The following is a 21,261-nucleotide window of genomic DNA, read 5'->3' as shown; positions in this document are numbered from 1 at the left end:
GGTCGGCTTCGGGGCCCGCCCGCCGGCCGGCGGCTGTAAACCCGTCCCGCCGGGCCTTCCGTTATTCCTGACGACCATTTTTGTCCCTCTGTCGGTTCCGTCCCTCGCAAACGCTGCGGCGAGCGAGGGGCGTCGTGCCCGTGGAGGTGCCCGCTCGTAGGGCTGAGGCCTAAGCGGTGCTCGGCTTACTTTGGGGGGCCATGCCAATTGTTTGTGTGCCCAAGTGACGCAGTTTCTGTTAGCTGTTGGTGTTGCAGCGTTTGCTTTGCAGTGGAAGTGTAACTGTAGTGTATTAAGATCAAAGCAAACGGCGAACAAAGGGTAAGTGCTGTGCCGCAGATCCGGCGGTTGGGATTCGTGGTCGCAGGAGCGGCTCAGTGATGTCAGAACTAACACCATTTTCCCCGCTGCTTGTAGTCTACATTTTATTTCCTTAAACTTTTACTACATGAAGCTCTTTAGGCCTGAGGGAGTATATCATCGGCACTGTCCCTTTAGTTTGCTAGCAATTGAATTAAACCAGTCTGTGAACCACTACTTCTCAAGAAGCTATTTATTCTCTCCACCTAATAACCGTTAGGAGGTTTGTTTTGGTCTCTTGTTTGCTTGTCATTAGTCAAGGCACTTAATGCTTTACGTTTTCTACTATAGTAAGACCTGTATCTCTTATCTGAGTTGGTGAGGTGCATTTATCCTGTTTTGTAGATGGTAAACTGAGACAATAAAGGTCAAATGTATCCAGGCAGGTGACTATGCTGATTACTTGCATGACCTGTATGTACCTAGTATTACAGATACTTTTAAAATTTCTCTTAGTCATACAGCTACATCATTAGGTGTTTCAATCCATTCAGAAACCTTTCCATATTATGATGTACTTACAGTCCTAGAGGAACATTATTTTTGGTGAAATCAGAAATAAAAAGCTCTTCTTATAAGTCTTCTTTCAGTGCTCAAACCTTCCATTCTTCTATGGCTGTAACTTTTTTTTTGGGTTTATTTTTCCCCCCAGGAAGCCCTTACCAGCCGGTAATTGAAGCATTAGAAAACCATCCACAAAAGAAGTTCTACAATGTCTCAAAGCTTGGAGGCGCCAAGTATGGTAATGATACTTTTTAGTTGTTTGCAATTAGGATGGTACCAGCAGTAAACACCTTACAGTAAGCACCTTACCTTACAGTAAGCACCGCTTACTGCTGTAAAATGTTAGGAGATGCAATTGTGAATATGTGAATTTTTAGTAGGTATATTTGAAAGCTTATAATTTTCTAATCCGTTATTGCTTTACAAAGTTGGTAGGGTGTAATACTTCATGTAGCTGCTTTTCAGTAAGGGAGAAAGTTTCATTGTTGCTGGAGTTTTCAGCAAAACTCCAAATCACAATAATTTCTCTTTTGGAAATAATGAAGTGACAGAGAACTCCTATGTAGTACTTAAAAAATAAATACAGTAAATAAATGCTATCATTTTCTACTGCTTCTTGGTGTTCCAGTTGCACCTTACCAAGTGGGTAACTGTGTTTACTAGAACATACCTTCTACTGCAGTTGCTGCAGAAAGATGAGGTTTTGTGGTGTTCAAATGATTGCTTAATCTCAGCATGTCATTAGTATGTAATGTAACGCTAAGTGGTATGTGCCAAAACGACTTTTATTGAATCTCTGTATCTGGGTGCCTATTGAAATATAAAAAGTGTGTGCACATGCGATGGGGGAGGGGAGTACACACAGATGGAGAGAGCTATAGATCAGTGTCAGCTGGAATAGGCTTTGCTCTTGCAGATAATCAAAACATACTTTCTTTATTCTCTCCCTTTGCTTTCATGGTAGATTCCTAAAATACTTGCTTGAGGTACATATTAACAGTATTCGGTACCTTTTTTTCAGTTTTCCTGGCTGTAAAGTCTGAATTACTCTCCTATATTAACAGAATTCATGATGTGTTTCTTAACTAAAAAATTACCAGTGGGTATTTCACTTCAAGCCTCTATTTGACAGCACTAATTACTTCCCTGTTGTTTGAAGGGAAGAGAGAGGGGAGCTGGTGCACAATGGCTGCTGAAACTTTGGTGCAACAGTTGTGTGCTCTTGCAAATTTCTACAACTTGTAATAATGAAGTTAATCTTTCAGATTTCAGATAAGCACATAAGAAGAAGGTAGAACGCTTCTGTTTGTGGCTTTGTCCAGGAAGAAGCAGTAGTGTGGTAGTAACAAAACCAGTGAGTTCTACAACAGTTTTTTGGAAAGCCTCATGACAGGGGTGGAAATATAAACAGAAGAGATTACTTTCTGCTGAGATGTGCTGTAAAGCTTGGAGCAGCAGCGGATATTCCTGAAAATATTTGGAGGAGTCTAAATAGACTAGATGAAGAGTGTCTTTGTCTTCCAATAGAAACCTCTGGGTAGAAGTTGGAAGCCCCGTATTAACTACATATTAGCAGGATACTAAGTAAAATTTAGGTGCAGTGTAGGACAGCACTGATAGCAAATCCAGCGTCTGGAATTGCTCATTGCATTTGCTCCTAGAACATTAATTTTGGGTTTTACCTGTTTGCCCTCTGCCTTGGGGCTTCGGACTATAATCTGACAATAAGTCCCTGTTTAAGTTAATCAGATTACTAATGTAAATGTTAATTGATTTATTTGTTTAGTTTGTTAGGGAGAATCTGATTTTCTAGTGTTTGGAATAGTATTTGGTGATGGGGAAAATGGTAGCTAGAAAGAGCCCAGAGGGCTTTAGGGCAGAGGGGGCAGCTGGAGATCTAGTCCAGCCTCTTGCTGGGAGTAGAGTTAACTTGGAGAGTTTTTCTCGATTGAACTCCACAAATCTGCAAGGATGGAGGTTCCACCACCTCTCTTGATCCTGTGCTTAATCACCCTCCCTGTGAACTTTTTTTTCCTTCGATCCTGTCACAGTGTTCCTTTCTGCAGAGTATGACTTCTTTTTGTCCTTTCACTGTGCACTTCTCCGAAGCCAGTCCTCACCTTCTCTGCAGTTCCTATTAGGTTGTGGGTGACTACAGTTAGCTGTAGCTCAGCTTTCTCTTCTCAGGGTGAGCAGACCCATGTCTCCCAACTTAGAAGGCCCATGCTGGGTGTGATCTCATTTCTTGAGATCTCCTGTATCCTGGGAGGCACAAAACTACCCTCAATATTGCAGATGTGAGCTTGCTAGTGCCTAATAGAGAGAAGTAGTCGCTTCTCCAGAGCTGATGGCTGCTAAGCAGCCCATTGGAAACTCAAGATTTATTGCTGTGAGGATGTGATGTCTATTACTTGTGATCCAAGAAAAAGTATAACAGTTTTCTTCTGGTAACTTGGCTTTTAAATAACGTGAGTGATGGCATTACAGCTGATTAGACAGGTATTTGATGACATTCTGATATTATTTTGAGTGATTTGTCTAATTAGACAGCAACGGATAATATCTGAGAAAGACAGACAATGAGAACAGAGTCAGTAAAGTCTATATTAGTAGTTTGTGGACAAACCTCTGGATTAGGTTGAGACCACCAAATCCTAACTTGTGTTGTTAAAGCTTGAACTTCATGGTCTCACCTTCTTCTTCCAACAAACTTTTTTTATATTTCTCACTGTTCTCCATAAAGTCTTTTGCCTGCTTGAATGGTGCTGAAAATAATGGGTTTTGGGGAGAAATGTGATTTAATCTTGATATTTTTGTTTGCAGTGAATAGTGACATCTGCTTCTCTTTTCTCCTCCCATTTTTTACTTTCTCACTCCCAGTTCCCTAAATTTTCTTGTGCCAGAAAGCTGCTTCTGGTCAATACCTTAATGCAGATAACAAACTAGCTAAAGTTGTGTTTAGTGAAATATCTGTCTTCTCTATAATTTATGAAATGTGTTTAATTTTAGGACACATGGCAGAATAGTTTCTGGTCTTCATATAACTTTAAAAAAAAAAAAGAATATTCTAGCATTGGATGCTTTTGGCTTGATATCTCAAGTAATGAAATGGTGAAATTTACAGTTAAAAAAATATTTTTGACTATTCTAATTGTTGTTGCTTTTCACCCACTCTGATCAGTAGTCCCAGCTCTAGATTCCTTGCATCTCTCTCCTGCCAGCATAGCATACCTTCTTAAATGTCACTGTCATAACACAGGGCGGTCAAGCCATTGGTATATTCTGTTGAAATCCCATATGATAACTCATCTTCTGCAGTGTATACATTATGCAACTCACTGTTCCATATTGTGTAATGAAGATCAAACCCAAAGGCAACTGGAAAAGCAGGCTCCTGCAGCTCTCATCCTTCCAGTCCCTAGCAAAGTGGAATTTGTTAGAAATGTGAGATTGTAGCTTTTTTTAAAAAAAAATATGTAAACTGCAAGTGTTGCACTAATTAAATCAGTTACTTTGTTTTACCCTAGATACTCTGCCTTATTCCATACGAGTGTTGTTTGAATCCAGTATCCGTAACTGTGATGGCTTCTTAGTGAAAGAAACAGATGCTATGAACATCTTAGACTGGAAAACAAAACAGAATGATGTTGAAGTGCCCTTCTGTCCTGCCAGAGTTGTTCTTCAAGACTTCACGTAAGTGTGTGTGTGCGTGCACCAGAAACTCTGAAATGATCTGTGTAAACTCGCTGAGTTGTATGTACAGTTCTTTGGCTTGGAAAGAAATAGCACCTAGCCTTTTGATACTGAGGGATCTCTTTTTCTCAGTAGAAACCTGTGCACTGCTTCTGCTGTCCAGTAGATTCCTCATGATAATTCCCTGAGATGCAAGGGTAGGAATTGTTCCATAGGGTACCCGGGTTTTAGTGCAGGTTGGCGAGGCTGATGCTGTTGGCCTACAAGGAATGCTTTACAGGCTAAGAGCCAAAACACAAATGGAAGTGGTGACATTTTGGCTGTAGCCAGATGGCTGCCAGTTCACTGAAATATATAGAATTCTTGCTTGAGATAACTGAAGATTAAATATTGCTTACTCCACAAGTATATGCAAGCCAATTGATCCATAAATAATACATATATTTAAAAGAAGTCTCTTAGAATATTAACTTTCTTTGTGATTCGAGTATGGCATAGCTAAAAGGGCAGTCCTTCAGTAATTTGCAAATATTAAATTTAAGCTGTTTCGCTGACTCATTAACTATATATTTATCAAGAAGCGAGATAATTTAAAAAAGGAATTGTCATAATAATAAAAAGGAGGTCATTTCTGCTTAGCAAGCAAAGTCAGAGATTTATATAGTACCGTGTTACATAAACAGCGTCCTCTCAGTTTTGTACTTCAGGTACACCTGTCTGTATAATAGCAACAAGAATTATTTTTATAAAACGCTATGAGCTTCAGAAATGGCTGGCTCTGTAAGAGGTGTAATAATACATGATAAGGTGTTAGCATGTGTAGCACGAGCATTGTTTGCATAGCAAGGTTCTATCGTAAAGGTAATAAGTATCTAAAAGTTAGTTTTGTAGTAAAGTACCATCACGCTTCAGAAGCATAGCAAGACAAAAGAGAAATTTAATTGTCATCATTGAGATGTTCCTGTGTTCTTGTTTGGTATGTTATCTTCAAACATGCTGTTGCTTGTTGTGAATGAGTACCAACTCCATTAACTTCGAAAAATATTTCAAGTTCTTTAAAATTTAGAGAACAGAATAGTAGGGGTGTATTATCTGTAATAGAAAATAGGTAGATCTAGACTTAAGTAAAGTTAAAATGAAAAAGAAGCTTGTATGTTTTAGCAAGTTAATGTTCCATGTTATTATACTATTTTGTTTTTCTGTCTGTTAGTGGAATTCCAGCAATGGTGGATTTTGCTGCCATGAGGGAAGCTGTGAGAAATGCTGGAGGAGATCCTGTGAGAGTCAATCCTGCCTGCCCAACTGATCTCACCGTTGACCATTCTCTGCAGATTGATTTCAGCAAATGGTAACGTACCTCGTTTTTTTGATGAACCATACATTTTTGTCTGATACTGAAGTACCATTTTGCTCTGATCTTGGTACTATCCCATCAAATCATTTGTCATGTGTGGATCCCTGAAACTAGACCTGATGGTGTCTGGAAGAGGGCTGGATAAAAATGGATAAAATAACACTCTCGAAGGAGAGAAAGAATGGTGGTGAAGGGTTATGGGTGAAGCTGACTGACAACCCAAATTCTGGGCAAGAGATTGCTGAAATAACTGGATCTGTCATGGTTTCCAGAAAATAATATGTCTTAAGAGAATGAGGCAGAGAGAGCTTGTAATTTTGCTTTGCCCTGTTCTTACTGTTAAGGTTAAAGACAACTTCTTTTTTTTTTTTTTAACATGATTGCCTTGTCACGGCTTCAGAGAGACAGCTTGCAGTCCTACTGGACATACTGAAAGACTGTCACATCAGCCCATAGCTTAGGACTGATTTTTTTTTTTTTTTATGGACGTGGATTTTACAACAAGTTAAAAAAGGCTGCATGTATTTGGAGAGCGAAAGAAATGTACTTGTAGGAGTCTGAAAAAATAGTGGGACTGGAAAACTAACAGCATGCTTTTCCTTTCCTGATGGGCAGTAATTGAATAAAAACAGCCTGGGGCTGCCTTTTGCTAGAAACATCGTACTATAGAAAGGGAAAAACTTGCGTTTTATTCAGTGTTTGCTGAAGTAAACACTGAGTAAACAATGCAGACCAGTCCACCATCTCCCCTGCCCCTCCATCATGGAGCCTTTCAAACTCATGCAGAATAGTGGAAGTTACTCAAGTTCTTTGGGAAAGTTCATGGGGAAGAAGCCAGTGGTCACATGGACATGGTGTATGAGTCATTTCTGTAGAGGTTCCAAATACATACAGGATTTCAGTTTGGTTAGTGTTAAAAAGAGTGAAGAGCAGGAAGCTACAAATCGTGTGTTGTGTTGCATGTGTGTTGTTTCAGTTCTGTGGTCTGTCCATTCTTGTGTCTGGAGGGACAGCTGATTCGATTGCAATTAGGCTGGCCGAAAATTATCAGAAAGACCAAGTGTTGGCAAGAGGTCTCAACATGCTGCTTTGTAATGATAAATCCGGCTTCTGTGGTTTCACTTTTGGAAAGCTTACAGGATCTCAGCAGCTGCTGGCCTATGATAAGAAACCCTTTGCTACAGGATGGTTTGTGCTGCTTTTATGCAGCTTCCATCTCCTGCTCATCAGGGGCTGGTGGACTCAGTTGGGATTTAGACAAGGTATCCTCTGAGACCATGCAATAGCCTGCAATTTGATAGCTAAGTATCTTTCTGTGTTACTAGTGCAGAAGAAAGCAGCCCCTTTAATTACGAATCCATGATTTGGTAAATAGCAAGAGGTAACAAGTTATTCATTTATCACAAGAAGGTTTTTTTTGCTCTCACGTGAAGACTGAATATTGTACAAATAGAGCATGCTATATGGACTTTATTTTTAAAAAAAACTTTCCTGTCTTTCTTCTGACTGACTTAAATAGTGTATGAAATTTATCTGAGCCTTTGAGAATTTGTATAAAAAGCCTAATTAAATAATAAAGTTACGTTTCTTTCCTTGAGAAAGCTTTGTAACCATTCCTCTGTGGATTTAACAGCACATGTACAGCACTGCCTTAAAAAGAAACATGTTCAGCAAGTCCACCACTTGGATGAGGCTCTGCCCACACCTTGGAAGTTTTAAACCCCCGAGTTTAGCCTTTGCAACATTGTTTATAACGATTTCTGGTCTGTTGTGAACAAATTGAAGGAGTTGTTTGTCTGGCGTTCATCTTTCAGGCAAGCCAGTTCTGTTCACTTACTTGTTACCACACTACATTACCTAACTAGGGTTATCCAGTTGTAGTTTACTTTGCAACAGGGTTGTAGTAAAATAACTTTGTTTTTTTCAGATGATATTTTATAATTTGTTTAAAAAACAGGGGAAAAAAAGGCAAAATTCCTAATGTCTAAATTATCGTTCTGTTTAATGTTACAGTGCAATACAGAATGCTCCGAATCCTGGAGGTGGTGATTCACAGAAGCCGACGGCAAAGCTTTCTCCACTTAAAGCACAGCCTCGGAAGCTGCCTTGCAGGGGTCAGACTGGCTGCAAGGGACCCTGTAGCGCTGGAGAGTCAAGTCGCAACTCAGGACAATTTTCTGCCCAGATTGAGAACACACCTATCCTCTGTCCTTTCCACCTTCAGCCAGTGCCTGAGTATGAAAGCTTCCTTTTTTTTTTAATTATTTGCACCCTTCTGTGTTGTTAAGCACTGCCTGTGACAGTTGTTTGTTGGGTTTTTTCCTAAACATCCTTCTGTACTCTTCTTCAAATGTGCCATAGACAGGTTTCAGCATCTAGAAGAACAACTGATGTAGCAGATTTGAATTAGTCTAAAATGATATGGGGGTTTTGTACAAGAAGGGCTTTACACAGTGCAGATGGCCAACTGCGTGACTCACGGCTGTGATTTTTTTAAATTAAATTTTGTGACTTCCCTCGTTTCTTTACAAGGACAACAAAGTATAGGAATAATCCAAATCTCTGGCTCTTATAGAAGAACTAAGAACTAGCCTATACATCATCCCCAGTTTCTTTGGAATCTCACAGTCCATCTGTCACTGCATTGAAATTTAATGAATATCCTGCCTCTACGTAATGGCCCGGGGGAGCCTCATCTATCTGCCTTTTCCAGATTTTCAATATTCTTAACTCATCATTGCGTACCATTCCAGCTATGACAATTACATGTAATCATCCTCCTCTTTCAGCTGCCACCTCTTTTGTCTGATAGACTGTTCAGATCCCTATCTTCCTGTGCCGGACAGGTGTGGAATCTAAAAGCTGATCAAATCTGTATCCCACAGTGATGCGATATGCTGATTGTCTTGGTGATTTTATAGATATGCACATTTTCCTGCTCAGTACAGGCACAGGAATGCAGAACTAGTGATGTTTTCAGCAATATTGATATTTCTGGCAGCAAAACCACAGTGGTATTTATTAAGCTGCGGCGTGAATGATGACGATCCCATGGGGCTTTGCAAAGCAGTATAGCCGCTGACCTTCTGACACAGCAGAGAAGAAAGGGAAGGGTCATGGGGTAAAATACACCTCTAGAAAGTTGAGGGCTTCCTTCCTTCCTGGTACAAAGCAAGTTTGTTCCTTTCCTTGTCCACCTTCTCAAAGCAGAGGTTATTCCTCTTAAATTGTGGATTGCTCCTTTATAATGAGTATCAGTATCTTGATAAATAACACTTATTAAGAAAAGATGGTTCATTTTATGAGACTGTACTAATCAGTACTTGTGAAGAAAAAAATTGTGGCTTGGAGGCAAGAAATGCAGAAATGATAGTTACAATTGCCCTGATGTTCTGCTCAGTTGCCAAAGGGCTAGTACAGAACACGGAGAGTGAGTTGTGTGACCTACTGATTGTGGGGGTAAGGGGGGGAGCTTCTGTGTATTGTAGTACATGGCTGGAATAGATCTCTTAAAATGAGTATTTTTGAGATCAAATGCTTTAGGCAAACTATACCTAGAATAAACATGTTCTCAAGCAGAGAACAGATAAAATCAGTTTTCACTGTTTACAGAAAGCTTGCTGCAAAGAAGGAATTATCTTTGTTCTAACAAACAGCTTCAAATTGTGCTGCAGGCTTAAATGAGTCTTTCATCAAACAAGCGAAAATAACTTGTTCTTCTCTAATTTGAAGTAGATTATGACAGTGCTTGTAAACTTGATATCTTCCTAGGCCTGAGACAGTATTGAAAAATCAAGAGATGGAATTCGGCAGAAATAGAGAGAGGCTTCAGTTTTTCAAGGTATGTCTGTTAACTTGTGGGCTTTGTATTGTGTTGTGTTTTGGGTGTTTTAAGAGCTTACTGTCTTTGTCTGTCAGTGTTCAGGGTTAGATGATAAATGTAATCGTTTGAAATGTCATATTCTCAAATCTGAATTCATGCGGAAGCAGAAAATTGGCTAATAACATGGCTTGTGACTTTGAATCTAAACACTGCTCGGCAGCAGAAGTTCTAAGTCTAGGTATCGCTTAAAGGGGAGATAATTCTTTGTAATTCTAACTTGAAAAAGTTCACGCTGTTTGATTTGGTTCTTGCCAGTGTGAAGGTAGTGGACAAAGTAGGTATTCATGAAGCATTAGTCTTTTTAATGCTTTTTAGTGAGCTCAGTGCCTTAGGTTCATAATGTGTTTCTGAATAAAAGGTTCTTTTATCCATACTTCTGTGACAAATCTTACAGAAGTTGGAAGCGTTGAACAGAGGCCGGTGTTGAGACGTTGCTGCCCTCAACCTAGACAGCAGTGCCAGTAAACTTCTTTTTAGTGGAAGTCTTGTGTGGCGAATATCGGCGGCTTTGTTGCTAGCCGGGAATTTGCAACACTGGTATTTGATCCTCATCCACACGGTTTAGGGATCCGATGCAGTGCGCTAAAAACCTTTTCATACAGGTAGACTAGGAGCTTTCTTTCTAAAGTTGCAAATTAGCTTTTACATTATTAAAGAGGGAAAACTGCCAAGCTGAATCTTGTTACAAGTTTCCATGTCAGCTTTTTTAAATCTAGTATCCTGAGTTTGTGTGTAGCAAGACACTTTTCTAAATTGCATCTTCAGTCCCATCCAGGAGTGTAAAACGTAAACTGAATTCTGTTATAAACACAAGTGCCTAGGTTCTGTTGTCTAAATAATAGTGTTAGCTGTGCTTGAAATCAGTTGTGTGAACTGGAAGGTAGGATTTATGCAGCCCTGCTTTTGACAGGTAGGTATGAATTATTGATTCAGCCTTCAACAGGAATGGAGTGAATGGTTTTGTGGGTGTTTAAGAATGTACAGAATCCAAGGGGATCACATACCTCTGACAAACTAGCAAAACCCACTCTCATAAATAGCAAGTACTGATTTATTGCATATGAGTTTTGTCTTTCTAGTTGTGTTCTAAGAATTGAATATATCTTTGAAAAAAATGCAACTTTTTTTTTCTCGTTTTGAAAAACTTCCAGTGGAGTTCAAAGGTTTTCAAGAATATTTCCATAATTCCACCTGAGACTGGAATGGCGCACCAAGTTAACTTGGAATATTTGTCAAGAGTTGTTTTTGAAGTTAAAGATTTCCTATATCCAGATAGCGTGGTTGGCACAGATTCTCATACAACCATGGTAAATGGCTTGGGTATCTTGGGCTGGGGTAAGTATGCTAACAGTAACTTTCTAGCACTTTGAAAGGCGTACTAAATCGTTGCCGAGAAATACTCTCTTCCCACTGGATATTTCTGTCTTCGGCATAACAAACTCTGTCTTGAATTATTCTTCAGAATGCCTTTTGTCTAAAAGTAATTTCAACTAACATTTCTTCCCATCGAGAAACTGCTTTCTGTAATTTAAAGAAAAAATAGCCAAAAAACCAATTGATATTCAAATAAGTGCTGTTTGTATAAAATTTGTATGAAGGCTTCTTTTCTGCTGGACAGTTAATTTTAGATATAAAATATTTCCTGGTTGACTATGAAATGTAACTTCAGAAGTAGTCTTGCTTGATTTTATTTTTCCTTTACAAATATTTAACAGAGAGCTACATTTCTTGCTGTAGCCTTAAGTCTTAATAGGAAGGGTTTTATTAGATTTTGGGACCTCAACATATTTAGTGTTGGTTACTGCAACTGATGAAAAGCAACCTAATATTCTTCTTCCAGGTGTTGGGGGCATTGAAACAGAAGCAGTGATGCTGGGGATGCCAGTTACTCTCACTTTGCCCGAGGTTGTTGGGTGTGAACTGACAGGCACGGCCAGCCCACTTGCTACATCCATAGATATTGTGCTAAGCATTACAAAGGTAAGAGTTCAATGCCTTTTCAAACAAAGACAAGGTTGTTGGAAGTTTTACCAGTGGTGGTTGAAAACCGAATTAAACGTTGGGAGTATTTTTAGTATGCCTTTAATCATGGCAGTGCAGAAAGATACAAATATCTCTAACAGTTTTTATTTCATAGTCCTCCAAAGTAGTGTTTTCTCCTTTTCCCTCTATAGTGGTTTATTTACAGGCCCTTTTTTGTGAAAAAATAATTTAAAAAAAAAAACAAACAAAACCACCACAAAACTGTGTGCAGAGTTGAGGCCAGGGGAGAGAAGCCCTGTTTGCCATTTTTCTCCTGCTGACAGCACGTAGGCTTCTTCTCTAGTTCAGAAATATTTTCTGGATGCCCTTTTTGTTCTGCAGTACTCCTGCCAGACACAAGGCTGACCGATGGTTGCGAGCTGGTATAACTCAAGAATGTATTTTCTGGAGACAGGGTTCTGCCAGGGCGGCATGAACTGTCACTGCTGCAGTAGGTGAAGAGCTAGCATCAAAGCATTGAAGAGTCGCGATTGCTTTGAAGATACATTCTTTTTTTGTGGCATGATGCTTTAAGAAGCGTGTATCTGTTCTGAACTAGGAAATCTGAAGAGCTCAATTGCAGGTGGAGGCGTGTTTTATTATGTCAACTTCCAGTATAGATCTTTAGAACCCAGTATGTTAATGGGGCTTGGGGTTTTTTTTTTTTGCAAACGCGGGCCTTAAGGTTTCAGCTTTTTGTTTTAAATATTCATGACTCGCTAATTGCAAACTGTTGCAACAGAGATTGCTTGCATTGTACCTCTTCACATAACAAATGTTGTTGTGTGTTCTTTTAAACAGCATCTTAGGCAAGCTGATGTCGCTGGAAAGTTTGTTGAGTTTTTTGGGAGTGGAGTTTCCCAGCTGTCTGTAGCAGACCGAACCACAATAGCAAATATGTGTCCCGAATATGGTGCTATTCTGAGCTTTTTCCCTGTTGATAATGTGACATTGAAGCACTTAAAGCATACAGGTAAAGGTGAAATTAAAATAGTGGTTCATTGTAATAGTAGTTTAGATGTCATCTGTGGCAATATGTTTTTTTTGCTTGAAACTCTGTTCTTAAACAGTGATTTTTTTGCAGAGTTCTGACATGGATTTAATGTGTAAAAATTCTGCTGTACAGTAAGGGGCTGTGTCATGGGATATACTTGGCTGCAACTTAAATCCTGTAGAATCCCATACAGCTGAGCAATACCTACCACAAAAATTGTACCGTATATATTTACTGTTTGCTAGTTTTGTGATATGCTGAGTGTGTGGCATATGGGTCTGAGTTATTTACCTGCTTTATTGGCACGGGTGTTTTCTCGTGGCCTGTCTTGTCTCCCTGTATCCCGTGCATCTGAAGTGAGGCTGTGGTCTCTGCATGCACAGCGCTGGCATGTGGATGGCTGACTTGCCCCTGAGATTTGTGACCAGTCTGCTTCACCTGTCTAATACCTGACTTAATAATGCTGAGTTACTTTTCAACATCCAGAGTCTTTGTTTTTGAAAGCATAGGTAAACCTTTAAAAGAAAAGCATTAGGAAAATTCTCACTTATATTTTGAAAAGTGTGTGGAATAGAAATCTTCTCGATATGGAATGAATCCCTTAACCACCTGTAGATTCCCTACAAAATCAAAATCTAAAATGATTACTAGAAATAAGTGAAACTGCAAAACAAATCACAACATGTTTCTGATTTTTTTTCTCACAATGATATTTTTTCCTTTGAAGAGCATTATTTCACTGACATGTCCAGCTAAGCTAGAAGGACATAAATTCCTTATCAAGCTACTGCAAATAGAGAAAGCCACAGGGTAACTGATACCAAAAAAGCTCATTCATATTAGTAAGCCTTTCTGACACTGAAATCTGTCACTTTCAAATAACAGTTAAACACTTTTAATTTAATAACAAACATGTTTTGTCTGGTCAGGGCAGAGCAAATGAAACATTTTCTAACAGTAGCCAGTAATACTGGCTGTTATCAACTAAACATATGATCTGTATTAAACAAGTAAATCTTAAAAGAGAAAAGCTTTATGAACTTCAAGGACAAATCTGTAAATTTAATTATAGTTACAACTGCTGAAGTTGGAACAACTTATTTTGTTCCTTGATATAAGAAGGAAAGTTAAGCTAATCTACCAAAAAAACCCCAATTAAAGTATTTTAATTTGTATATCATTTCTGAATAGCTCCTGGGGGTTGGGTTATGCAAGTAGTGTGCCTTGAAAGAAACACTCTGGATGATATGTTTAAACAGTCTTAATTTGAGAACTGTGGGGTTTGTTTTATTTTTTTAATGTGATTTTTTCTCATGTTTGAAATAACCTTCCTAAGGTTTTGACAAGGCCAAGCTTGAGGTCATGGAAGCATATCTTAAAGCTGTGAAGTTATTTAGAAGTGATGAGAGTTCTTCCAGAGAACCTGAGTATTCCCAGGTACGCTTGAAATGACTTGGTTCTTTGTGTTTGAGTCTCATAATAAATAACTAACGCTGATTTAACAGTTTTGTCTCTCACTGTAACTTTCATTGCTTCAATAAAAGTTGTATTTATTAACTCACAACTTTGAGAAGCAGAGTATGTTTGCAAAATATAAAGGAGGTGGGGGAAAGAAGGGAAGTACGATAACATTCACGTCAAGTAACATACTGAACTCCTGTCACTCCCGAGTGATCAGGTAAGTCTTATGGATGGTAGAAAAGTTAGGGCTAATGTTCAAACACTTTGAATATGACGAACAGCCTTTTACAGTGGGCAGTCTTGAAAATGGAAGCCCAGAGTTTTAATGTCTCAGAACATTTAGATTTTAAACAAGAGGGGTCTCAAGAGTATATTCAATGTAATGTTGGGCTGGGATTGATAATGCATGCTTTTCTGTTGTGTGGTTTGTTTGTTTGTTTGTTTTTTAGGTAGTGCAAATTAGTCTAAGTTCTATAATTCCGTATGTCAGTGGCCCCAAGAGGTCCCAAGATAGAGTGGCTGTTAATAACATGAAAAGTGACTTCCAGGCCTGCTTGAATGAAAAGGTTTGTACAACCGATGTACTCTTCAAAAGGTATTTCTTATAGTCTACATGAATAAATGTTATGTTAGTTATACCTTGCATACCTGCTGAGCCCTCCTTATCACTGTATAAACAGCTTAGCCAATGATGCTCTTTTCTTGCTTGACAAGTGGCCCGAGGATAGTAGCTGATAAATCACAGGTGTGTCTGTCAGGAACATGAACTTCCAAAAATCCTTAATTTCACAGTTTAGATTGCTAGGGAGGAAAAAATTAAAGTCATAAATAGCATAAGCTTGGGAAACATTTTCTCATTTTCAGAGCTCTTTAAACAGCTGTATTTTACTTAGTTTCCAAAGCAGAATTACCCTAAGCAAAGAAAATTCAGCGTATCTTAAAGGACATGCAGAAAGACTTCCAAGGTTTCTAGCTAATCAGTGTTCTGGGTTCTTAACTTAGCGAATGATTTTTGCTTGCAGCTTAACTTGACTGCACAGAGGAAATGTTTTTACTCTGAAGGTGATATTTTTTGGTTAGGAATATGCATAGGTATCTAAGAATGCAGCTGATAGAGGAATGCATCTTCATTTTTAGTGTTTATCATTAAAGTTGAAGACTGGCACCAGTATTAGAAACATATCCACTTAGACACTCTGTAAAAATTCTTTCTGTTGGTTTTAGCATGTCTGGCTTGTGATGAGGTGTATAATACAGAATGATCAGTTGTGCTGGAGAGAAATCATAACTGATCACGCATCACAGAGCGGTTGAGGTTGAAAGGGATGTCTGGAGGATGACTTGGGTGCTGAAGAGCTGGAGGGTGTGAGAAGTTAATTGATCTAGTCTGCTTTTAGTTAGTAGCCTCTTCCAATTAAAATCTTGGGTATGCTTCTAATTTGGAAACAAGTATTGTATAGAATTAGACATGTACTGCTAAGGGTTGTTCTTTTGTGTATAGCAGGAAATGAGCATAGAGGTGTGAACTGAGGGCTGCTTTTAAAATCTGTTTAAGGGTTCCTAGTGGGACGACTGAGTATTAATTTAAAATGAGGGTTCGCTTGTTCTTGGTGTAATGTCATACTTTCTGTACTTTAATAACTGCTACCATGTGTTTTTGTCATCTAGTCTGGTGTTAAAGGGTTTCAGATTGCAGTTGAGAAACAGAATGACATTGTGCCTGTTCAGTATGAAGGAAATGAATACAAGCTATCTCATGGCTGCATTGTCATTGCTGCAGTAATCAGCTGTACAAATAATTGTAACCCGTCTGTCATGCTTGCCGCAGGTATGTTGTGACTAGTGACAACTTACGTTATCTTAATGGTGCTCCCATGTTTACACAGCCTTTACTTTTGCTTTTGTAGGCTCTCTGTAATGACTTGATCTAAAGGTTTGAACTGTAAACTTTTAGCCTTAAACTTGTATGTTCTGGAGGTTATATAATGAAAGTTACTTTCTAGTACAATCTCAAAATTTATGTCATAAAGCAATATTAATGGTAGCAATTACAAAATCTTTACATTTGGTAGTCTTTCAGCAGGTAACCAGTTTCAGGGTAGGAGGTGGGCTTTAGCTTTGACTCCATCCTGGATGACAGTAGCTTGAACTATAGCTAGCTGCAGAGTCTGGAAAGAAAATCCATATTGCTGAACAATTGTCCTGTGCTTTAGCCACTAATTCAGGAGTATGTGCCGCACCTTCTCAAGCTGCACACAGTTCTCCCAGAACAGCTAATCCTCTCTGACCTTGCTTTCCTCTATTGATGTCCTCTGTGGCCAAGGCAAGCTTCCCTTTGAGGCTGTGGCCTGTGTCAGAAGAAGAATAAATTGGATTTGCACTGTCAGCTAGAAAATGGGAATGAGATTTTTCTTACAGAAAAGAAAATGGGTATCTAAACTATAGGAATAGGAACAAAAACCTAAATGGTATTGTTATGAGTTAGGAAACTTTATTAAAGCAACTACTTGCCCAAATAATTTAATAAACTTCAGGTCTAGTCATTCTCTGGGATGGATTTTTTATGCTTAATTTAATTACGGTAGAATCATGTAGACATTCTTTTAAGGAATATACAAAACATAAGCTGCCTCTTTCTTTTTTGGCAGGACTGCTGGCCAAAAAAGCTGTTGAAGCTGGGCTAGTGGTTAAGCCCTACATAAGAACAAGTTTATCACCGGGCAGTGGAATGGTTACGCATTACCTCAGTTCAAGTGGAGTATTACCGTACCTCAGTAAGCTTGGGTAAGTTGTGACTCCTGCTTCGTTTGTCGTTTTAGGAAAATAGTACACGAGGGTTTTGTACAGGTTGGTAAATATGGTTACTGTTCATTTTGGATTAGCTAGTGCTTAACTTACTAGATTGTCATTTTAACTACTTGCTGACTTAAAGTTGTGTTTTACTCCATTTCATTCCCACCTTACAATTCACTATGTGTAGATCTCTACCTCATCTGAGCTGTCTTTTTACAGTAGTGATCTACTTAATTAAAAGTGTCTTACAAGACAGATGCACTTGTTCATATATTTTAAAAGTGGAAGCTGGATGTAAATTTGTCAGGACAGTCTGAATTAGTCTGTTCTTGACACTGCTGCTGTTGTGGGTTGTTTAGCATGTTTTTAGTTGCTCTTTAGCAATAACAACTAGATGATGTTTGTAATTCAGCTGTGCTCTGTGAGGAACACTACTGCCTTTACTTTGCTATTACTTATGGAACTAACAACATCTTGAAATATTTTATGTTGTTACCTCCTATCTTCCTGCTTGTGTCAGTGAGATGTAGTGTCTGCTGTTCACTTCCGAAGCAGGCTAATTGTCAAAGGAAAAAAAAAAAAATTCTTAGTGATTGCTAATAAAAGAAAAAGCTGTTTTGCCAACAAATTTGCTTGTGATCATCTAATTGCTACCTGATTGGTTTTTTCCAATGTAGGTTTGAGGTTGTCGGTTATGGGTGTTCAACCTGTGTTGGAAACACTGCCCCCTTGCCAGAAGCCATCAGGAATGCAATAAAGCAGGTAAAGCTCTACGGCTTGTTGAATACAGAAATATAGTTCTCACCCAGTTAAGTGATCAAGAAATACAGTAACCAGCGCAAAATATACTTTATTGTTGGTTTGGTCGTTGCATGACATTGCTGCACATCTGCATGTCAGAGGGAGACCATGGTAATTCATTGCTGTGTGCCGTAAACATAATAAATAGTATTTGTAGCCTATGGATATAAATTACAAGATAAATACATAGGATCTAATCTTACGGAGGATGCAATATGTAGATTTTGTGTTATAAATGAAGAGGACGGTTTTGAAGAGCTATATGCTTGAGTGATTTTCAACCAGCAACGTCTAAACAGCTGTAGCATTTTTCTCCTGTGAAGCAGAATTAAAATACAAGCAATAAAAGGCAGGAGAGGAGCTCGCTGAAGTGACTGGATCCAGAGACTTGAGTGAAAAGAAGGAGAGGGAGAAAGGGTAGCAGGAGAGAACAAAATGCCTTTACGTTGAAGCGTTAGAATAAATATTTGAAGTGGACTGCTAAAAGTGCAGCTGACTTAGTCAACAAAAAATGGCACAAGCTGTTGAAGTACCACAAAATCCAAGAAAAATATGTATGGGTCTGCCTTTCAGGGTGATATCATTGCCTGTGGAGTGTTGTCTGGAACAAAGAACTTTGAAGGACGTCTCTGTGACTGTGTCCGTGCCAACTACCTTGCTTCTCCACCGCTAGTAGTTGCTTATGCTATAGCAGGCACTGTTAGAATAGACTTTGAAACTGAGCCTTTGGGTAAGTATTTTCTTACGTCTTCTATTTCTGCATCTGATGCATACGTAGAAGAGGTTTCCTCACATGCGTTTCAGCATACAAAACCAGTATGTTTGGAAAGAAAGCACACTCATATTTGGTGTTGCTCGTAGCTAAAGCAAAACATCCATTAACTGATGAAATTCTTTGTGTATCTGGTACCATCTCTGAAGACTTGAAGAATAAAATATTAGATTTTATATTTACATTAGAATATTAATATGTATATATTCAAAATTACTGTTCCGTTTAAAATCTTACTCAGGCACTGGCTTTGATGGCAAAAATATTTACTTACGAGATATTTGGCCCACCCGAAAAGAACTTCACACAGTGGAGGAAGAGTGTGTGATATCATCTATGTTTAAGGAACTGAAAGAAAAAATGGAGGTAAAAATGGTCTTTTTGTTCTACGTAACTTAAAGATTGTGTTTCATTGTACCTTTATAATATCTTCCAGTTGAATGTGATTGGTTTGTCAGTTATTTCCATTACTGTAAAGGAGGACTTAACTGAGATGGATACTTGTATTAAATAGTGATTCTTAAGTAATATCCAATGAGGTAACTTGTAGTGTATAATAGAAATTAAAAAGAAAATCACCAGTTAGTCTTTGGTTTCAGGATGTAAAAAGATCATAAACCAATTTGTCTGTTCTTCTTGGTTAATTTTCTTTTTTGTAGAAAGGAAACAAACGATGGAATTTACTAGAAGCACCCGAGTCAACTTTATTTCCCTGGGATTTAAAATCTACTTATATCAGATGTCCTTCCTTTTTTGATAAACTTGTAAGTACATTGGACCTATCCACCAGATTATATGCATTACATCTAAGTAAAGGAATAGCTATTCCAGTAAAGCTTCAATGTTTAAGTAACAAATTTGATTAGCACTAATATTTTTCAGTCTTTTAAATACTATTTGTATCTCTGGAATGAGTGGAGCCTGTACGTCGTGTGCCTTCATGCATTGCAGATATGGTTTATGTCTCTAAAGGTTCTTAGAAGAAAAATGTGTTTCTTATTTTTATTGTTGTTTCCCCCCGCCCCTTCCTTTTTAGGCCAAAGAACCAGTTTCGCCACAACCAATTGAAAATGCCCATGTCTTGCTCTATTTGGGAGATTCTGTAACAACAGATCACATATCCCCTGCTGGAAGCATTGCAAGGAGTAGTGCTGCTGCTAAGTATCTGACCAACAAAGGGTAGGGACTTTGCATATTAAACAGCTCTAACAGTATCAGAGGACTGCTTCACGCTGATCAGCACCGTTGCTTTCCTTTATAAATGCCTGGCTGCATAAAGTGGAGATCATACATGGATAAGCAAAACAGTAACTGTTACTGGCGTTCACGAGTAATCACCTGTTTTGCAATCCCTGTAATCGCCTTTCTTGCAGTCTCTGTCTCAGGCTACAACAAACAGCTGAGACCTACTCTTAAAGAGCTCATTCTCATAGCTGTCATTACAGTAACGTCTGCTGCCCGAGTGCCTGCCAAAGCAAAAATAATGTACTAATTTGCAAATCAGGTGATTTATCTTCTGTTAATGTGAGGTTAGTCACTGTTACGGTCATTGGCCTCAAGAACAGTCAGATAGATGCACAGAACAGATCAGAAACTCTAGAAACATACAAAGTTTAAAAAAAAAAAAGGCCCAGTTTTATAAATGAATGCAATTGGTGCTCTGACTTACCTGTGCAGCAGTAGCATCCTGCAGCAGTAGTGGGTGCCTTTCACCTCCGCTGAAATTCTGAAAAGACACAGAACACAACATGGTGCTGAGCTATTCAGTGTTACGCCTCTGCTGAATATTTTGGAGATTATATTGTTGGGTTGTATTGCAAAGGTCTGTTATTATTACAGTATCAGTGAAGCATGACAAAATAACAGCCTGTGGTGTGCACTCTTCTTTCTGACAGTTGCATTCAGTCTGAATGAGTAGCATTACAAGAAAAAAAAGAATTAATGGGCCCTTAATCCCAGGATGGTCGTTTGATTTATGAGTAAAGCTCTCATTTTGGTATGCTGGTTAGTAAATATGCCAGTCGAGATGAGAGGATTAGTAAACAGATTTGTTTTCTAGAACAGTCTCCTCATATTTTTTTAAGTACCATACTGCTCATAGCACTTTATAATGAAGTCATAGAAAATTGACTTAAAATGGCAGGTTTGCTCATGAATAATCTAGCAATGATTTGCATATTTTGTTCATAATTTACAGTAATTACACTTGTTGGATGTACAACTTTACATATTGCACTGAAAACTTAGAGATGCTGCAATAATTGTAAAAATCATAATACTGTTTTAAGACAGATAATCTTTAAAAATAACTGATTCCCTTTTAAATATTCTTTTTTTTTTTCTAGACTCACACCTCGTGAATTCAACTCTTACGGAGCTCGAAGAGGTAACGATGCTGTGATGACAAGAGGTACCTTTGCAAATATCAAGCTTCTGAATAAGTTCATAGGAAAACCAGCTCCTAAAACAATTCACTTCCCATCAGGACAAACGGTAAAAGTATATCTGTTTGCATAGCTACTCTGAAATTGTGATGCGGATTTAGAACTCACTCAAGCTTTTCCTTTGTTATTCCACAGCTAGATGTGTTTGAAGCAGCGGAATTGTACCAGAAAGAAGGCATT

General features: G+C 38.5%; 1 protein-coding gene across 1 annotated transcript in view; it reads left to right on the top strand.

Annotated features, from left to right (window-relative positions):
- The window catches only part of IREB2 (iron-responsive element binding protein 2), a 24,199-nt gene that overhangs the window by 964 nt on the left and 1,974 nt on the right, over nucleotides 1-21,261 (top strand). The window contains 19 exon segments of the mRNA XM_009886717.1: nucleotides 1,013-1,102; nucleotides 4,392-4,557; nucleotides 5,768-5,905; nucleotides 7,925-8,146; nucleotides 9,683-9,752; nucleotides 10,946-11,129; nucleotides 11,635-11,774; nucleotides 12,618-12,789; nucleotides 14,147-14,247; nucleotides 14,721-14,837; nucleotides 15,940-16,099; nucleotides 16,920-17,055; nucleotides 17,742-17,826; nucleotides 18,439-18,595; nucleotides 18,879-19,003; nucleotides 19,297-19,401; nucleotides 19,674-19,816; nucleotides 20,983-21,130; nucleotides 21,217-21,261. Coding sequence (XP_009885019.1) covers nucleotides 1,013-1,102; nucleotides 4,392-4,557; nucleotides 5,768-5,905; nucleotides 7,925-8,146; nucleotides 9,683-9,752; nucleotides 10,946-11,129; nucleotides 11,635-11,774; nucleotides 12,618-12,789; nucleotides 14,147-14,247; nucleotides 14,721-14,837; nucleotides 15,940-16,099; nucleotides 16,920-17,055; nucleotides 17,742-17,826; nucleotides 18,439-18,595; nucleotides 18,879-19,003; nucleotides 19,297-19,401; nucleotides 19,674-19,816; nucleotides 20,983-21,130; nucleotides 21,217-21,261 — 2,504 coding nt within the window.

Source organism: Charadrius vociferus, unplaced genomic scaffold (assembly GCF_000708025.1).
Source record: "Charadrius vociferus isolate BGI_N301 unplaced genomic scaffold, ASM70802v2 scaffold356, whole genome shotgun sequence".
NCBI lineage: Eukaryota > Metazoa > Chordata > Aves > Charadriiformes > Charadriidae > Charadrius > Charadrius vociferus.
This window is presented reverse-complemented; position numbering and strand designations above follow the sequence as displayed.